Raw genomic sequence first — 15125 nt, 5'->3', positions numbered from 1 at the left:
CTTATAGGAAAAACGAAAAACAAAATGCCTTCACACATGTGAGACTGAGGAAGTAAAAAACTTATTTAATTATCAAAAATATAATTTCAGAGCAATAACTAAATACACAATACCTTAAAAATATCCTGTTTGTCCTTCACATATGTCCATATGAGGATGAGGAAGTAGACAACTAAAATTGTCAACACGAAAAAAAGTATGACAGCGTTATTGGAGGCAGAAATAAGGTACACGTCTATGTCGAGAACTGGATCAACGTTGCTGGAAGGTATAAGAACAGTCCCAGAAAACCCACCGAAGTGAGTGCAGCGGCAGTGCAGTCGGTTCAGCGTCGTCTCATTCCCTGACTACAAAGCGCAAACACATTTAGTAAGGTTATGTTGGAAATAAATTCAAATTTAATGGGAGAAACAAACTACGGTAATCTTAACACTAGGTATATTTACTTTGCAGCGTATTTATAATTTTGAAACTCTCATTTATCTTCATGATAATATGTTATAGACACAAGTCTAATGTTGACCTAATGAACAGTACAAATACCACTTATCTAAGTAATGTAAATAACTTTACCCGCATTTCACGAAATACAAATCACATCAGAAATGTTCTCAATAAAATTTGGAGGCCTTTGTAACACATATGTTTCATATCACGCAGCAGAGTTTGTATATGCATTTGGACATTTTACAGAAATTGACGTACGCAGTTTCAATTTGAAAAACAGCCATTTATACCAGATGGATGTCAAAGTTCAACAAATATTCCTCAAAATATGAACTGTACTCTTCTGGGTTAAGGTACTGTTCAGTTCTCTGGCGCAACTTATCGCCTCGGCCTTCTGGTGATGAGTTCTTCAGAAACACCAATAATAAAGACTCAAACAACTACACAGCTTCATAACAAAGGAGACCACAATCAACATTTTATTATGATCCTAGTAGCCTTTGTAGCAAGAAAACATCTACTTGGGAAAGGTCTTCTTACTTTGTCACCGCAGATAACAAATATCAAACCACCTTTGGCAATGGGAAAGTGTGTTTATTTACGTGGCAGCTGCTGTCACTGAAATTAGCTATTTGTCAGTCTGAGAAAAAAAAACGTTTTGGGACTGTTTTCAATTCATTATGTGTGTATATCAGTTCCTTACCAGATGATAGGCAAAAGTAACATTCAAAAAAGTTTATAATATTCATGAGACTGCTATTGTTAGGAAGTCTACCACCATTTCTCCATAAAGAAATCTAGGTATTTTTACCTGAAAGCCAAATTCTACTCTTGGGGGGTTATGTATGAGTTGAAATCCGAATATTCATAGCTACACCCCACCTCAACTAATAACTCCAATGACCAATTAAAAAATCTCCCTTTATGATGTGTTTGGATCCAGTCAGTTCGTAATAATGTGAACAGTAAGATGGTGATTGATATGAATAAAATGATTTGTAGAGAGACAGAAAAAAGTAAAATAAAAGACAAAAGATCCACATAACCTAACGTAACCAATGATAAAATTTTTTGTGTGTGTGTGACGCATTTGGGTTCTTTGCGCTCATCGTAAACAATTGTTAAATACTTTGCTATTCAGTGGATGGTGAAGTACAGGATTCTTATGAAGTTTCCTGCAATTATTGTTGGTAGTATCCAAACTGTATGGTTGATCAACGAGCACTTTGATTTTCTGTGCGTAAGTTACCCTCAGGCTTCTAGTGTTACCACTGCTCTTACATGCCACAATCCCATATTCTGCTAGATTTTCCAAATTTTGTATTATTCCAAGATTCCATAAGAATTATAAAAGGACAGACAACTTACATAACAACCACTGCTGTCCCAACTCGTGGTCTTCATGTTCCAAACATGACATTCCAATGTTCTGATTTGAAAAGAGTAATCTATCGTGAGCCTATCATTTTCATCCATCGTGTCAGTCACAGCCTGAAATAAAATTTGCATTTCATCATTAGTCATCTACGAGGTGCGATCGGAAAGTTTCAAGACTGCGCCTATAAAAACCCGTACACTTATCTCAGGTATTAAATTCATCCATCACCCTCGAAGTAGTTCCCCTGGGAGTGAACACAACGATCCCAGCGCCGCTGCCAAGCCTGGAAGCATCCCTGGAAATCTTTCTTTGTTAGCCTGTCAAGCACCATATGCGATTCTGCCTGAATCTCTTCTATCGTCTCAAATCTCCTTCCCTTTAGCTGAATTTTAATCTTTGGGAAGAGGAAACATTAGAAAGGAAGTTCGGGTCGGTTCTTGCAAGATCTTTGAGCTCCTGACAAACGAGAAGTCGATTCTGCTTCTGGTCCTCAGACAGGAGCCTTGGCACAAACTTGGCTGCGATGCGTCGCATGTGGAGTTCTTCCTTTAGAAACAGCTGACAGGTCCCATAGCCTATCCCAACAATGTCGCACAAGTCGTTGATGGTACGACGTCGATCTTCGTGAATGGCCTGCCGAATCTTCGTAACATTTTCGGGCGTTGTGCTCGAAGATGGTCGTCCAGAACGCTCGTTATCATCGACAGAGGTTTGGCCATTTTTAAAACGTGAATTCCACACAAAAGTTTATGCACGACCCATTGCGGACTCCCCAAATGCTTGCTTTAGCATTTCATAGGTTTCCGTAGCCGTTTTGGCGAGTCTTTGGCAAAATTTGATGCACTCTCTTTGTTCCTGAAAATCCGCCATTCCGAAATCGCAGGAGGGTCGGTGTAATGCACTACTAAAACGCCCGTAACTAAGAAACAAATGCTAATTCGATGATGCCGGCTGGCACACTGATTCACTATTAATGTAGGCCGCAACCCCTAGCGGCAGAAGCTCGTCCTACTTCCGGTTCGCCCTCTATTGACACAGTCTTGAAACTTTCCGATCGCACCTCGTATAGGGATTAGCAATTTTAACAGATTTTCTGTCTAAGGTTGCAATCTTACGGTCAACTTTCTTTTAAGTTTTGAATTCTCCACATTAAACACAACAGAATTTATGAGTATTTGAGCATAAAATTCAGTCAACACCTGCCCTGTGATTTACTGAACTCCTTTAATTAAACATTCCACATCCCGCGCACTGATAATTAACAGCAATATTCTGTCTTTATTCGTTTTCTATAAATAAAAGTTCAACAAGATTTGTAACAATATCATCATTCTGGCTGAAACAGTCTTGTAAAGATTTAACTGTTTAACCTACTAGCATACTATTTACACTAATCGTAATATCCTAATTTCAACAGTCAAAACCTCCATACAGATTAACATCATTTTTAATTTAATTTTGCATTGTTTGATACCTGTTAAGGCATGGAACATAACATAAAGAGGCAGCCTTTAAAGTACAGCAGTGGGTTAAGTATGATGAATATTTTGTACCTCTAGAATATCTGGATGAGGCAGTATACCAACATAGCACCAATCATCATCAAGATGGCTCACTCCATCCACAAAAACAACAAGGTTATCGCCTTCCTGTTCAGTAGACGAAACATAGCGCGGAACTGTTTCGGAATATTTTTCAAAATGTTCAAATGATGGCCTTACACCAGCTGTAACCACGACCTGCACAACAGAACAACGAGCAATTACAATAAAACCAAAAGATGACAAAACTGTAATTACAAATCATTTTTCTATAATTGGAGAAAGTTATATTTCTTCAAAACCTGTTAATACACTGGGCAGTTATCACATGCATAAGGATGGGCAAATATTGTGCGTCATGGATCTAACAGACAGGCATGAAGGTTAGTGTAAAAAAACTAAAATGGAGAAAATTTTTTGTCAACTGACAATTGCGATAATTTTAATTGTTAAGGAATTATCAACATTATGCCACTATTTCTGCTGTATGTATATATCATAGACGTAGAAACTTGGCTACCAGATGTATCATGTAAATTGGAAAGATGTAAGAAAGAAGAAGACATCTTGGGTGTATTTACCACTGGATTAAATGAACCAGAATCTATCCAACCAGATAAACTAATGTAGGCGATTTCCCTGCCCAGTCCAGAATTTGATATTTATTTAGTTTGCAGTTTACAGATGTATCAAGCTCACGGATACGAGGTGCGATCAGAAAGTTTCAAGTCTGCGCCTATAAAAACCCGTACACTTATCTCAGGTATTAAATTCATACATCGCCCTCGAAGTAGTTCCCCTGGGAGTGAACACAACGATCCCAGCGCCGCTGCCAAGCCTGGAAGCATCCCTGGAAATCTTTCTTTGTCAGCCTGTCAAGCACCATCTGCGATTCTGCCTGAATCTCTTCTATCGTCTCAAATCTTAACTGAATTTTAATCTTTGGGAAGAGGAAACCTTAGAAAGGAAGTTCGGGTCGGTTCTTGCAAGATCTTTGAGCTCCTGACAAACGAGAAGTCGATTCTGCTTCTGGTCCTCAGACAGGAGCCTTGGCACAAACTTGGCTGCGATGCGTCGCATGTGGATTTCATCCTTTAGAATCAGCTGACAGGTCCCATAGCCTATCCCAACAATGTCGCACAAGTCGTTGATGGTACGACGTCGATCTTCGTGAATGGCCTGCCGAATCTTCGTAACATTTTCGGGCGTTGTGCTCGAAGATGGTCGTCCAGAACGCTCGTCATCATCGACAAAGGTTCGTCCATTTTTAAAACGTGAATGCCACACAAAAGTTTGTGCACGACCCATTGCGGACTCCCCAAATGCTTACTTTAGCATTTCATAGGTTTCCTTAGCCGTCTTGGCGAGTCTTTGGCAAAATTTGATGCACACTCTTTGTTCATGAAAATCTGCCATTCCGAAATCGCAGGAGGGTCGGTATAATGCACTAACAAAACGCCCGTAACTAAGAAACAAATGCTAATTCGATGATGCCGGCTGGCACACTGATTCACTATGAATGTAGGCTCAACCCCTTATCGGCAGAAGCTCGTACTACATCCGGTTCGCCCTCTATTGACACAGTCTTTAAACTTTCTGATCGCACCTCGTATGTTGAGCACTCACCTGAAGCTTGCTGAATGGACCATCCAGTGGACTGAACTTTAGGTAGGGTGTCTGCCCCTTCTTGCATGGTATCCTGTGCACTGTAATGTAGTCCTCTAACAAATCTGTGTTGTTAACTGCTATGACAGGTACAGTCACCTTCCCCTCTGCCATATGCTCTGTTTTATTGCTGATGCGAGGAGTGATATACAGATCAATCGGCTCTGACATACCAGACAGATCGATCGGTTTGTTAGATTCTCTGTTCCAGACATTAGCCAGCATAAGTCCTGTGTTGATATCCTTGCTGTCAGGATCCCACTGAAGAGGATTGTCATTTGCAACAGTAACCTTTGCAAAAAGAGAACGTTCCCATACTTAAACTATGAGAATTTGAGACAGTACTTAAGGTTTCTAATTATCATACCAAGAAGCAAGTGGATTGCTGTGCTACGTAGTCTGGCAGATACTGACTGATGTTTCGAAGACACGTATTATCCCCATCATCATCAGGGCGATGAGTCCATCAGTATCTTCCAGACTACAACCAAAACAATGATTTCAATAACAAGTCAAACTACTATCAGATGTCACCAAATAAATATATCTTCAAAGACTTGAACATGTTAGACTTTCATACTTAACATAAACTGTTTCTTTACAAAATTACAGCTCTAAATTATCAAAATGTTGCTAAAGAAAGGGCTAAATGGTGACTACACAGCACTAATCAGCCAATTTTCCAAAGGTCGCAAGCCACGTATATCTTACCTGAACTCTTACGTAATCCGTGTTGGTTTCTATTGCTTTAGCTAATGCTTTGGATACCTTTACACCCTGTCCAGAGTTTCCCAATTCAATAAACTTGCCTGCCAAGTTTTTAGGTTTATCCACCTGAAAAAATAGACAAATTCAATTTAAGTCACAGTTGGTGAATGCCAGGATAACATCTAAAGATAGGTCATGATAGCCTCTGTTTCTGTCCTTCACAAATCACTGTTTGTAATGATTCGTACATCTCGTTCGACTCCAAATCTGCGTCACTGAATACGCATGAACCAATCACACAAGGAAGAAGTCAATCAAGAATATGCTGCACTCCCATAACTAACTAACTAATTAACTAACTAGATGGCTTACCGAACACGAAGGTTCATCACCGAATTAACCAAAGCCCTCCACCGGACCCTGTCCTGGGCCAACAAAATCCAGTCCCCTTCAACTCCTATCTCCCATAGATCCTGCCTGACATTAGCCTCCCATCCATGTCTAATTCTCCCCAGTGGTCTCTTCCCCTCAGGCTTCCCGACCAACAATCGTTGCACAACTCTTGTCCCAGGTTAGCACTCCCATAAGTGGGTAGAATTGTGTAACAAATTCAGACAGACATACCTTAATCCAGGTAGTTATGGGGCCGGCATCTAGCACCTTCTCCTTCTGCTCCTCGCCTTGCTGGTGCAGGATTGCTTTCCCAATATTCTCGTTTGCTGTCACGATGTTATCGAAAGCAGCCTTATACTAAAATACAGAAAGTAACAAAGAATCAAAAACACAAACCCTAGCACTACTGTGATAAGAAGATTGCTGTTTTGTGGGACCTCTGATATGTCGGTAAATTTCTACCACACTATATGGTGCAACAACCCAGAAGGCAGCAATCCTCAGACTCACCGCCATGAAAACCTCAAATCCTACACAACAGTGATACATTGTAATTTCTTATTCACCCCATTATTTAGACATCTGAAATGAATACGAAGAGATAATACCCTGTTTACGGTTGGTACAACCATTATGCCTACATGCAAAGGCCTGCTTATCAAATAATCAAATTAAAACAAAACAAAATAACAGTTTCATGTATGTTACATGGAATGTAGAATTTTTTAACAAAGTTTCCAACATTTCCATGTTTGGCGGGTCCCTGTCACTGCGACATGGTGCGTCCTCAGGTAGCCGATGGAGGAACAGCCTCCAGTAATCGATGTTAGCTGCGAATATATTGAATAAGCGGTTGCTGACAGCCGACGAGGGGTGGTCTTTCATCTTAGGGATTGGGAGCAAGGCTAATTACCTTTCAACGTAAAAAACTGTGTTGTTACAAGAAATTATACCAAGCCTTGCAACTGGGTGGACTCATTGGCATGACCAAGGCAATTGAAAGGATCTTGTTGGCTCAAAGAAAGGGACCGATGGAGGGCTTTGCTTAAATCAGCGATGAACCTTCAGGTTCACCTAAGACATCTAGTTAGGTAGTTGCCAACACCTCACAATGAAAAACGAGGTGCAATCGGAAAGTTTCAAGACTGTGTCAATAGAGGGCGAACCGGATGTAGTACGAGCTTCTGCCGCTAGGGGGTGCGGCCTACATTCATAGTGAATCAGTGTGCCAGCCGGCATCATCGAATTAGCATTTGTTTCTTAGTTACGGGCGTTTTAGTAGTGCATTACACCGACCCTCCTGCGATTTCGGAATGGCGGATTTTCATGAACATATCAAATTTTGCCAAAGACTCGCCAAAACGGCTACGGAAACCTATGAAATGCTAAAGCAAGCATTTGGGGAGTCCGCAATGGGTCGTGCACAAACTTTTGTGTGCCATTCACGTTTTAAAAATGGCCGAACCTCTGTCGATGATGACGAACGTTCTGGACGACCATCTTCGAGCACAACGCCCGAAAATGTTACGAAGATTCGGCAGGCCATTCACGAAGATCGACGTCGTACCATCAACGACTAGTGCGACATTATTGGGATAGGCTGTGGGACCTGTCAGCTGATTCTAAAGGATGAAATCCACATGCGACGCATCGCAGCCAAGTTTGTGCCAAGGCTCCTGTCTGAGGACCAGAAGCAGAATCAACTTCTCGTTTGTCAGGAGCTCAAAGATCTTCCAAGAACCGACCCCAGCTCCGTGTGACTTCTTCCTCTTCCCAAAAATGAAAATTCAGCTAAAGGGAAGGAGATTTGAGACGATAGAAGAGATTCAGGCAGAATCGCAGATGGTGCTTGACAGGCTGACAAAGAAAGATTTCCAGGGATGCTTCCAGGCTTGGCAGCGGCGCTGGGATCGTTGTGTTCACTCCCAGGGGAACTACTTCGAGGGCGATGGATAAATTTAATACCTGAGATAAGTGTACGGGTTTTTATAGGCGCAGTCTTGAAACTTTCCGATCGCACCTCGTAATATGAAAGGATGTCATATCACAAATCCTTAAGAAACAACTAGTTGGTGTTCAAACACTGAATTATTCATTCAAGAATTAAGGTTCTCACAGCGCTGAGGATGAGAAAAATGAGATCAGACTTCTAATATCATGTACATTTGTACGTGGGTAACGGCGTTTTCAAGAAATGTATTACTTCCATTTACTCTGAAGATGCAGGCATTACATTCCCCTTCAACTATGAAACCACCTATGAAGGCATCACAATCTGAGATGACAGTCCACTCAATTATTGTTACTCAATTTTAAAACCAGGTAATTAAAAAAATCAATAAATAAAATCTATAAGAAAAACTGGATGTTAAATGACTCAAAAGACATACATATAAAATATATTCTAAGAAAAAGAATAATGCTTAGAAAAACCTATATTAAATTCTTTAATTACCACACGAGGTTGATAAGACTAGAGACAGGCAAAATCATTGTGATTCTTAAGATTGAGAAACTGATCATAAACGTCTGCTAGAAAGGTGGCCAGTAAATTTCTGATTCCTCATGTCCAATGTCCACTTCCAAGACTGCTAGATACAGTGCAGGCTGACGCGCAAACACGGCACCCTTAAAGACCATCATTTGTCAAAACAACAATCCAATAATATTTCTGCACTGTAAACGCTCTTGCTAGGTGTATTCTTACTTTCATTTACTTCAAACAAATAAAAGAGAATTCCTTTTTATACGTACGCTTTCTACGTTATCAATGTATGTAGGATCCAAATCATGGTATGCAGGATAATCCGGTTCCGGCGCTCCCGACATACTTTCAGGAAAAGATGTACTCGCTGTCATATTATTCATATTACGCGTCATGCTGGACAACAAGACGGCCATAGTGTTCATCACCACTCTAAAATATGTATAAAAAATTTGAAGTAGTATTCATGCTTACAGATCTGCAAAACTATATGGAATCAGAGTGAAATTAATCCTAACTAAAGCAAACAGCTGAATCCTATAATAAGCTCCTTCATTCAAACTGACATCATCATGATATTATTACTCTAGGAACAATGTTAACATTGTCTGCAACTGCCTTGCAATCAAAGGTTTCTCATGGTTTTCCCCAGTTCTTACCAGCAGATGCCATATAGATATGTACATTTATTAAACGGTATCGAACCATCAGAGCTCCTAGAGCTCTTTACTAACCAGGTGAACTTTCTATTGAAAGGTATTTATTTTTAACACCAGCCAGGAACCAGATTTGTGACGGAGGTTTCTGTGGTTTTCTCAAGTCCCTCCAGGTGCAATTCTGGACACAACCTTCAAACGGACCTCAATCGCTGTCCAAATTCCCCTTATTCCCATTTTCTACTGAAGGCCACAGACATGCTAAGATAATCTTTGAAATGAACACATGAAAGACATTGTAAACAAAGTTCTTTGGTTTTAAATGTTGTTGTTGTTTCTTGGCTCTACAACCCAGTTGTGGGTTTTTGCCACCTCCTATCAGAGGTTTCTTAGTCCTTGAAGTGTGCATATGCTAGTAGTGAGTGACCAGCCCACTCACTCTGCACAATTTCTACTCAATCCTGATTTTTGACTGCCAGCCATCTAGCAGTTAATCAGGAGAATTGGGTGAGAAATGGCCGCTGAATTTTGCATACGAAACATCTTGTATCATGCTAGTAAGGTTCTTTTACATGCTGTCATACTACAACATGAGATTGGTTTCAAATAAGTCAAGTTAAAATAAGAACTGTTGTAAACCATATGGGAAACTTGTACAGTAATGACCCAGTCACCAGTGCTTCACTACAGGATTCAATGCTGGATGCATCATATAAAGATAAAAGTAAGAAATGAGACGATATGCAGTCCATACCTTGAAGTATTCATGAGTTCCGAACTAGACATTTGTGTCCCCGAATTCGGATCTGTAACTTCATGATAAACGCTGTTCATGATGTTCTCCAAAATGTGGGATGAAGTGAGAATAGTTCCATGTGGAATGACAGGGGTGTCATTCCTATTTCCTGCTCCTAGAACCAAATTGAGCACCGATACAACTTGCTTCCCAGACGAGTCATAATCCACTGGAATCTGAATTAAAATCAATAACATTGAATGTGGCTTCCGAGCTGGCACCGCGTGAACTACATCTTATCTCCTTATCACTGCCTATCTATTGTAATACATCGCTAAACTTTCTTTAGTCTTGAGACATATGAAAATCTACATGTATAAAGCACTTACTATGACAATGGACATAAATACCAGGTGGAGGACGTTTTACGAGACACAGGGCAAGAAACGTGATTCTTGATTATAAAAGAAGATATGAAGAAACGAATACAAATTTAACGAATAACAGATAACACACTACACTATAAAATAAACAGGAGATTTGACAGGACTCATAAAATACACATAAAAAATAAATTCAGATAAACATAATGCTTAGGAAAACCTGCAAAAGTCTATAAATGTATGGCTCAATAATTACTATAACAGGTCGGTAAGTCAAGCGCTAGGAAGAATACTGAAGATGGGTGATGATTTAGAAACTATTTATGGACATCAAAATCAAAAAAAGGTGTACAGAACAAATCACAACATAAATTTAAAATTTGTTATAAAAACACTAAACAAATATTTGTACCACAAATATGTAAAACGACCGTTTCTCCACGTTATGACAAATAATTTTTTTTAACTTTAACACAAATTACTACTCTAAAATGTCAACAGAATCCTTAATGCATGACCAAATAACTACTGGTTTGCACAGAAGCACAGATGAAAAACCCAAATTTATACTAGAAAACATTTTAGCCAGTGGGACATTCAATCAATCAACGTACCTGATCGAGAGCATTTATAAACTCTTCCTTCAATTCCCGCTTGTCCTTCTCGTTAATATCCTTACTTGTATCCATAGCAACTGCCATAGCAGCGATGATCCTTCCTGCACCTGAGACAGAACACAATAACAGAACAGAGATTTTAAATTATAATAAAACATTTTGTAGCTTAAGTGCGTCATGTTTGTATTGAACTAAGTATGTATTTATTATTCCAGTCTATACACAAATAGTCATAAAAAATTGCGTATATCAATTTTTAAATTTAAGACAAAAAATATTAAAATGCAATGCAAATATTAGATTTAATAAAATATGTCTAAAAAGTAAAATAACACCAAACGACGCAAAAATTAAAATAAAAGGTAATAATCCAAATATACCAATAATTCAACATAAAGCAGAAACACTATATATAAAATCAGAAATTAAACAATTATATAAAAAGAAAAACCAACTAAACTTATTAACATGTAAAAAACATTTAGAAGCAGCAAATATATGGAAAGAAGTATGGATAAACATAGAAAATATAATAACACAAAAGTTACAAATTGAATTAACAAAGCTATATCAAAAACAAAACATTAAAATAAAAAAGTTACAAAACAAGTTGAAAAATAAATATAATAACAAACTGCAACCAAATGAATCACCACACCCTTTCGCATATCGCGTAAAAAACCTAACAAATATCCAATTCACACAAAACGAATATAATTTACTAAACAAAGGTTTAAAATATAAATAGTATTAAAATATATTAAAATCGGCCGTCAATCACAATATAAGATAATTAAAAGATTAAAATATCATTTTACGTTCCGTATCGAGTACCCGATTTACATGTGGAACATTTACGACATGTTTCGGCTATATATAGCCGTCATCAGGTGTTATGTTATAAACTTTTTAACTGAATTACTGATTTTTAATGATTTTTAGTTTTCATTTTTCTTATCATGTTCTCGTTCTTCTTATTGTATCTTCATCCGTTGTTATGTCACTTGTCACTAATATGATTGTATTTCGTAGTGATGCCAATGTTGTGTATATTGGACTGTGAAGTAAAGGTTTCAAAACTATTAATGAAAATTGAATATAGAAAATAAAATAAATAGCTGAAAGTAATCATGTAAACTTACCCAAGAAGTAATATCGTAGCAGTATTAGGAGAGATTGGAGGTATACTGTATCGGATCGTGGCTGGTTACCGACTGCGGTGCTAGTGGGTGAAAGGTGGTTTGTCAGGGTTGAGGTCAAGGTACTGGAGTGCATTAAAAATGGGGTTGTTAAGTAAAATATTATTATCATTAAGGCATATGTTTTGTTTATAAGTTTGATATATGTGATATTTTTCTATTGTATCTCTGTGTCTTTTGTTTTTTACTATTTTTAATATGTCCATTGTTTCATCAATTGTGTTGTAAGCATGTCCTGTATTGAGAATGTGTTTAGAGTATGTAGAACTATCTTTATTGTGTTTTATGGCTGCTATGTGTTTTTTGTATGTGTGTGTGAAAGTGCGACCTGTTTGACCTATATATATTAGAGGACAATCTTTGCATTTCAATTTATATATACCTGGTAAGTGGTATTGGTTGTTTATGTTCATTATTGGTTTCTGTTTGAGGATGTTTTTTATTGTGTTTTTAGTTTTGTAGGCTGTTTTTATTTTATTTTCTTTAAATAATTTAGTTATGAATTTGGTTTCTTTACCTATGTATGTAAACGTGGCCCATTTATTTTGTATGTTTTCGTTTTCGTTGGGTTTTGTTGTATTATTAGGTTTTTTATTTAGTTTGTAGTTATTATATCCGTTTTCTTTAAGAATTTGTTGAATGATGTTTAATTCTATTTGTTTGTTTTTTATAGATATTGGATATAGATTTTTTCTGTTTAGTAAGTAATTGATAGCCATTTGTTTGTGTTCGATGGGGTGGCAGGATGAGGCATGAATTATTGTGCTTGTATTTGTATATCTAATCTATATCCAATATCTATAAAAAACAAACAAATAGAATTAAACATCATTCAACAAATTCTTAAAGAAAACGGATATAATAACTACAAACTAAATAAAAAACCTAATAATACAACAAAACCCAACGAAAACGAAAACATACAAAATAAATGGGCCACTTTTACATACATAGGTAAAGAAACCAAATTCATAACTAAATTATTTAAAGAAAATAAAATAAAAACAGCCTACAAAACTAAAAACACAATAAAAAACATCCTCAAACAAAAACCAATAATGAACAAAAACAACCAATACCACTTACCAGGTATATATAAATTGAAATGCAAAGATTGTCCTCTAATATATATAGGTCAAACAGGTCGCACTTTCACACACAGATACAAAGAACACATAGCAGCCATAAAACACAATAAAGATAGTTCTGCATAGTCTAAACACATTCTCAATACAGGACATGCTTACAACACAATTGATGAAACAAAGGACATATTAAAAATAGTAAAAAAACAAAAGACACAGAGATACAATAGAAAAATATCACATATATCAAACTTATAAACAAAACATATGCCTTAATGATAATAATATTTTACTTAACAACCCCATTTTTAATGCACTCCAGTACCTTGACCTCAACCCTGACAAACCACCTTTCACCCACTAGCACCGCAGTCGGTAACCAGCCACGATCCGATACAGTATACCTCCAATCTCTCCTAATACTGCTACGATATTACTTCTTGGGTAAGTTTACATGATTACTTTCAGCTATTTATTTTATTTTCTATATTCAATTTTCATTAATAGTTTTGAAACCTTTACTTCACAGTCCAATATACACAACATTGGCATCACTACGAAATACAATCATATTAGTGACAAGTGACATAACAACGGATGAAGATACAATAAGAAGAACTAGAACATGATAAGAAAAATGAAAACTAAAAATCAGTAAAAATCAGTAATTCAGTTAAAAAGTTTATAACATAACACCTGATGACGGCTATATATAGCCGAAACATGTCGTAAATGTTCCACATGTAAATCGAGTACTCGATACGGAAAGTAAAATGATATTTTAATCTTTTAATTATCTTATATTGTGATTGACGGCCAATTTTAATATATTTTAATACTATTTAAATAAATCACAATATGACGCACCTACAATATCTTATCGTTTAAAATATAACTTACATCACAAACAAAAAACATGGATCACAAATTTAGCACTAGAAGCAGAAACCGCTATAAATTTAATTCCCATACAAAAACAAGACCATATACGACATGTAATAGCTAACAAAATTGAACATTTAATTAAACAAAACAAAAGGAACAATCAATACAATAAAACACATATCAATGAATGGAAAACAATAAAAAGTATCAAACAAAAACTAGAACAAAATAAATTAACAATTACACAAGCAGATAAAGGAAAAACCATCATAATACTATCCACAGAACAATACCAACAATACATTACTCAATTTATTAACAAAAATTCATTCACACAATTAACACAAAACCGAACACCAAAATATCAAAAAGAAATACAAAAAATAACCAAAAAATGTAATAATATTTTTAATCCACCTAAAACACAATATTATAACCATAGTGCTACTTCACCCATTATTACAGGACAAATAAAACTGCACAAGAATCCATACTCCATTAGACCATTAATAAATTGGACATTCGCCCCAGCATATAAAATATCAATAAAAATAGCAAACATCTTAAAAGAATATTGCAATTTACTAAACACATTTAATATAACGAATTCCACTACAGTAATAAATGAAATTCAAAAACTTAATTTTAATAATAACAAAAATATACAAATTTGTTCATTTGATATAAATAATATGTATACTAACATTCCCACAAATATGTTACAAGATATTATAAATAGTATTCTAGATGGACAAAGTATAAATACAAATCTAATAAACGAAATTACGACTATAACGAACACCATCATTAACCAAAACTATTTCCAATTCAACAACGAATACTGGAAACAAGACACTGGATTACCAATGGGTGCACCTACATCAAGCATACTATCTGAAATATTCTTACAATATCTTGAACATAATTACATTGTAAATATATTAAAC

General features: G+C 36.5%; 1 protein-coding gene across 7 annotated transcripts in view; it reads right to left on the bottom strand.

Moving 5' to 3' along the window:
* LOC110839973 (polycystin-1) overlaps positions 1-15125 on the bottom strand; it is a 52975-nt gene that overhangs the window by 13687 nt on the left and 24163 nt on the right. For all 7 annotated transcript variants that reach the window (XR_015534255.1, XR_015534253.1, XR_015534254.1 and 4 more), the window contains 9 exons: positions 11007-11116; positions 10028-10245; positions 8887-9049; positions 6364-6489; positions 5743-5865; positions 4993-5322; positions 3379-3564; positions 1816-1938; positions 114-347 (listed from right to left, as the gene is read on the bottom strand). Coding sequence is in view for 2 of the 7 variants with exons in the window: in XM_087345440.1 (XP_087201566.1) it covers positions 114-347; positions 1816-1938; positions 3379-3564; positions 4993-5322; positions 5743-5865; positions 6364-6489; positions 8887-9049; positions 10028-10245; positions 11007-11116 (1613 nt within the window). In the remaining 5 variants the exon portion in view is untranslated. The remainder of the gene's footprint in view (positions 1-113; positions 348-1815; positions 1939-3378; positions 3565-4992; positions 5323-5742; positions 5866-6363; positions 6490-8886; positions 9050-10027; positions 10246-11006; positions 11117-15125) is intronic.

This window comes from Zootermopsis nevadensis, unplaced genomic scaffold (genome assembly GCF_977971745.1).
Source record: "Zootermopsis nevadensis isolate Lab colony 2312 unplaced genomic scaffold, Znev_1.0 Znev_ptg000009l, whole genome shotgun sequence".
Classification (NCBI taxonomy): domain Eukaryota; kingdom Metazoa; phylum Arthropoda; class Insecta; order Blattodea; family Termopsidae; genus Zootermopsis; species Zootermopsis nevadensis.
Note: the sequence above shows the minus strand (reverse complement) of the source record. Positions and strands in the feature narration are given on the sequence as shown.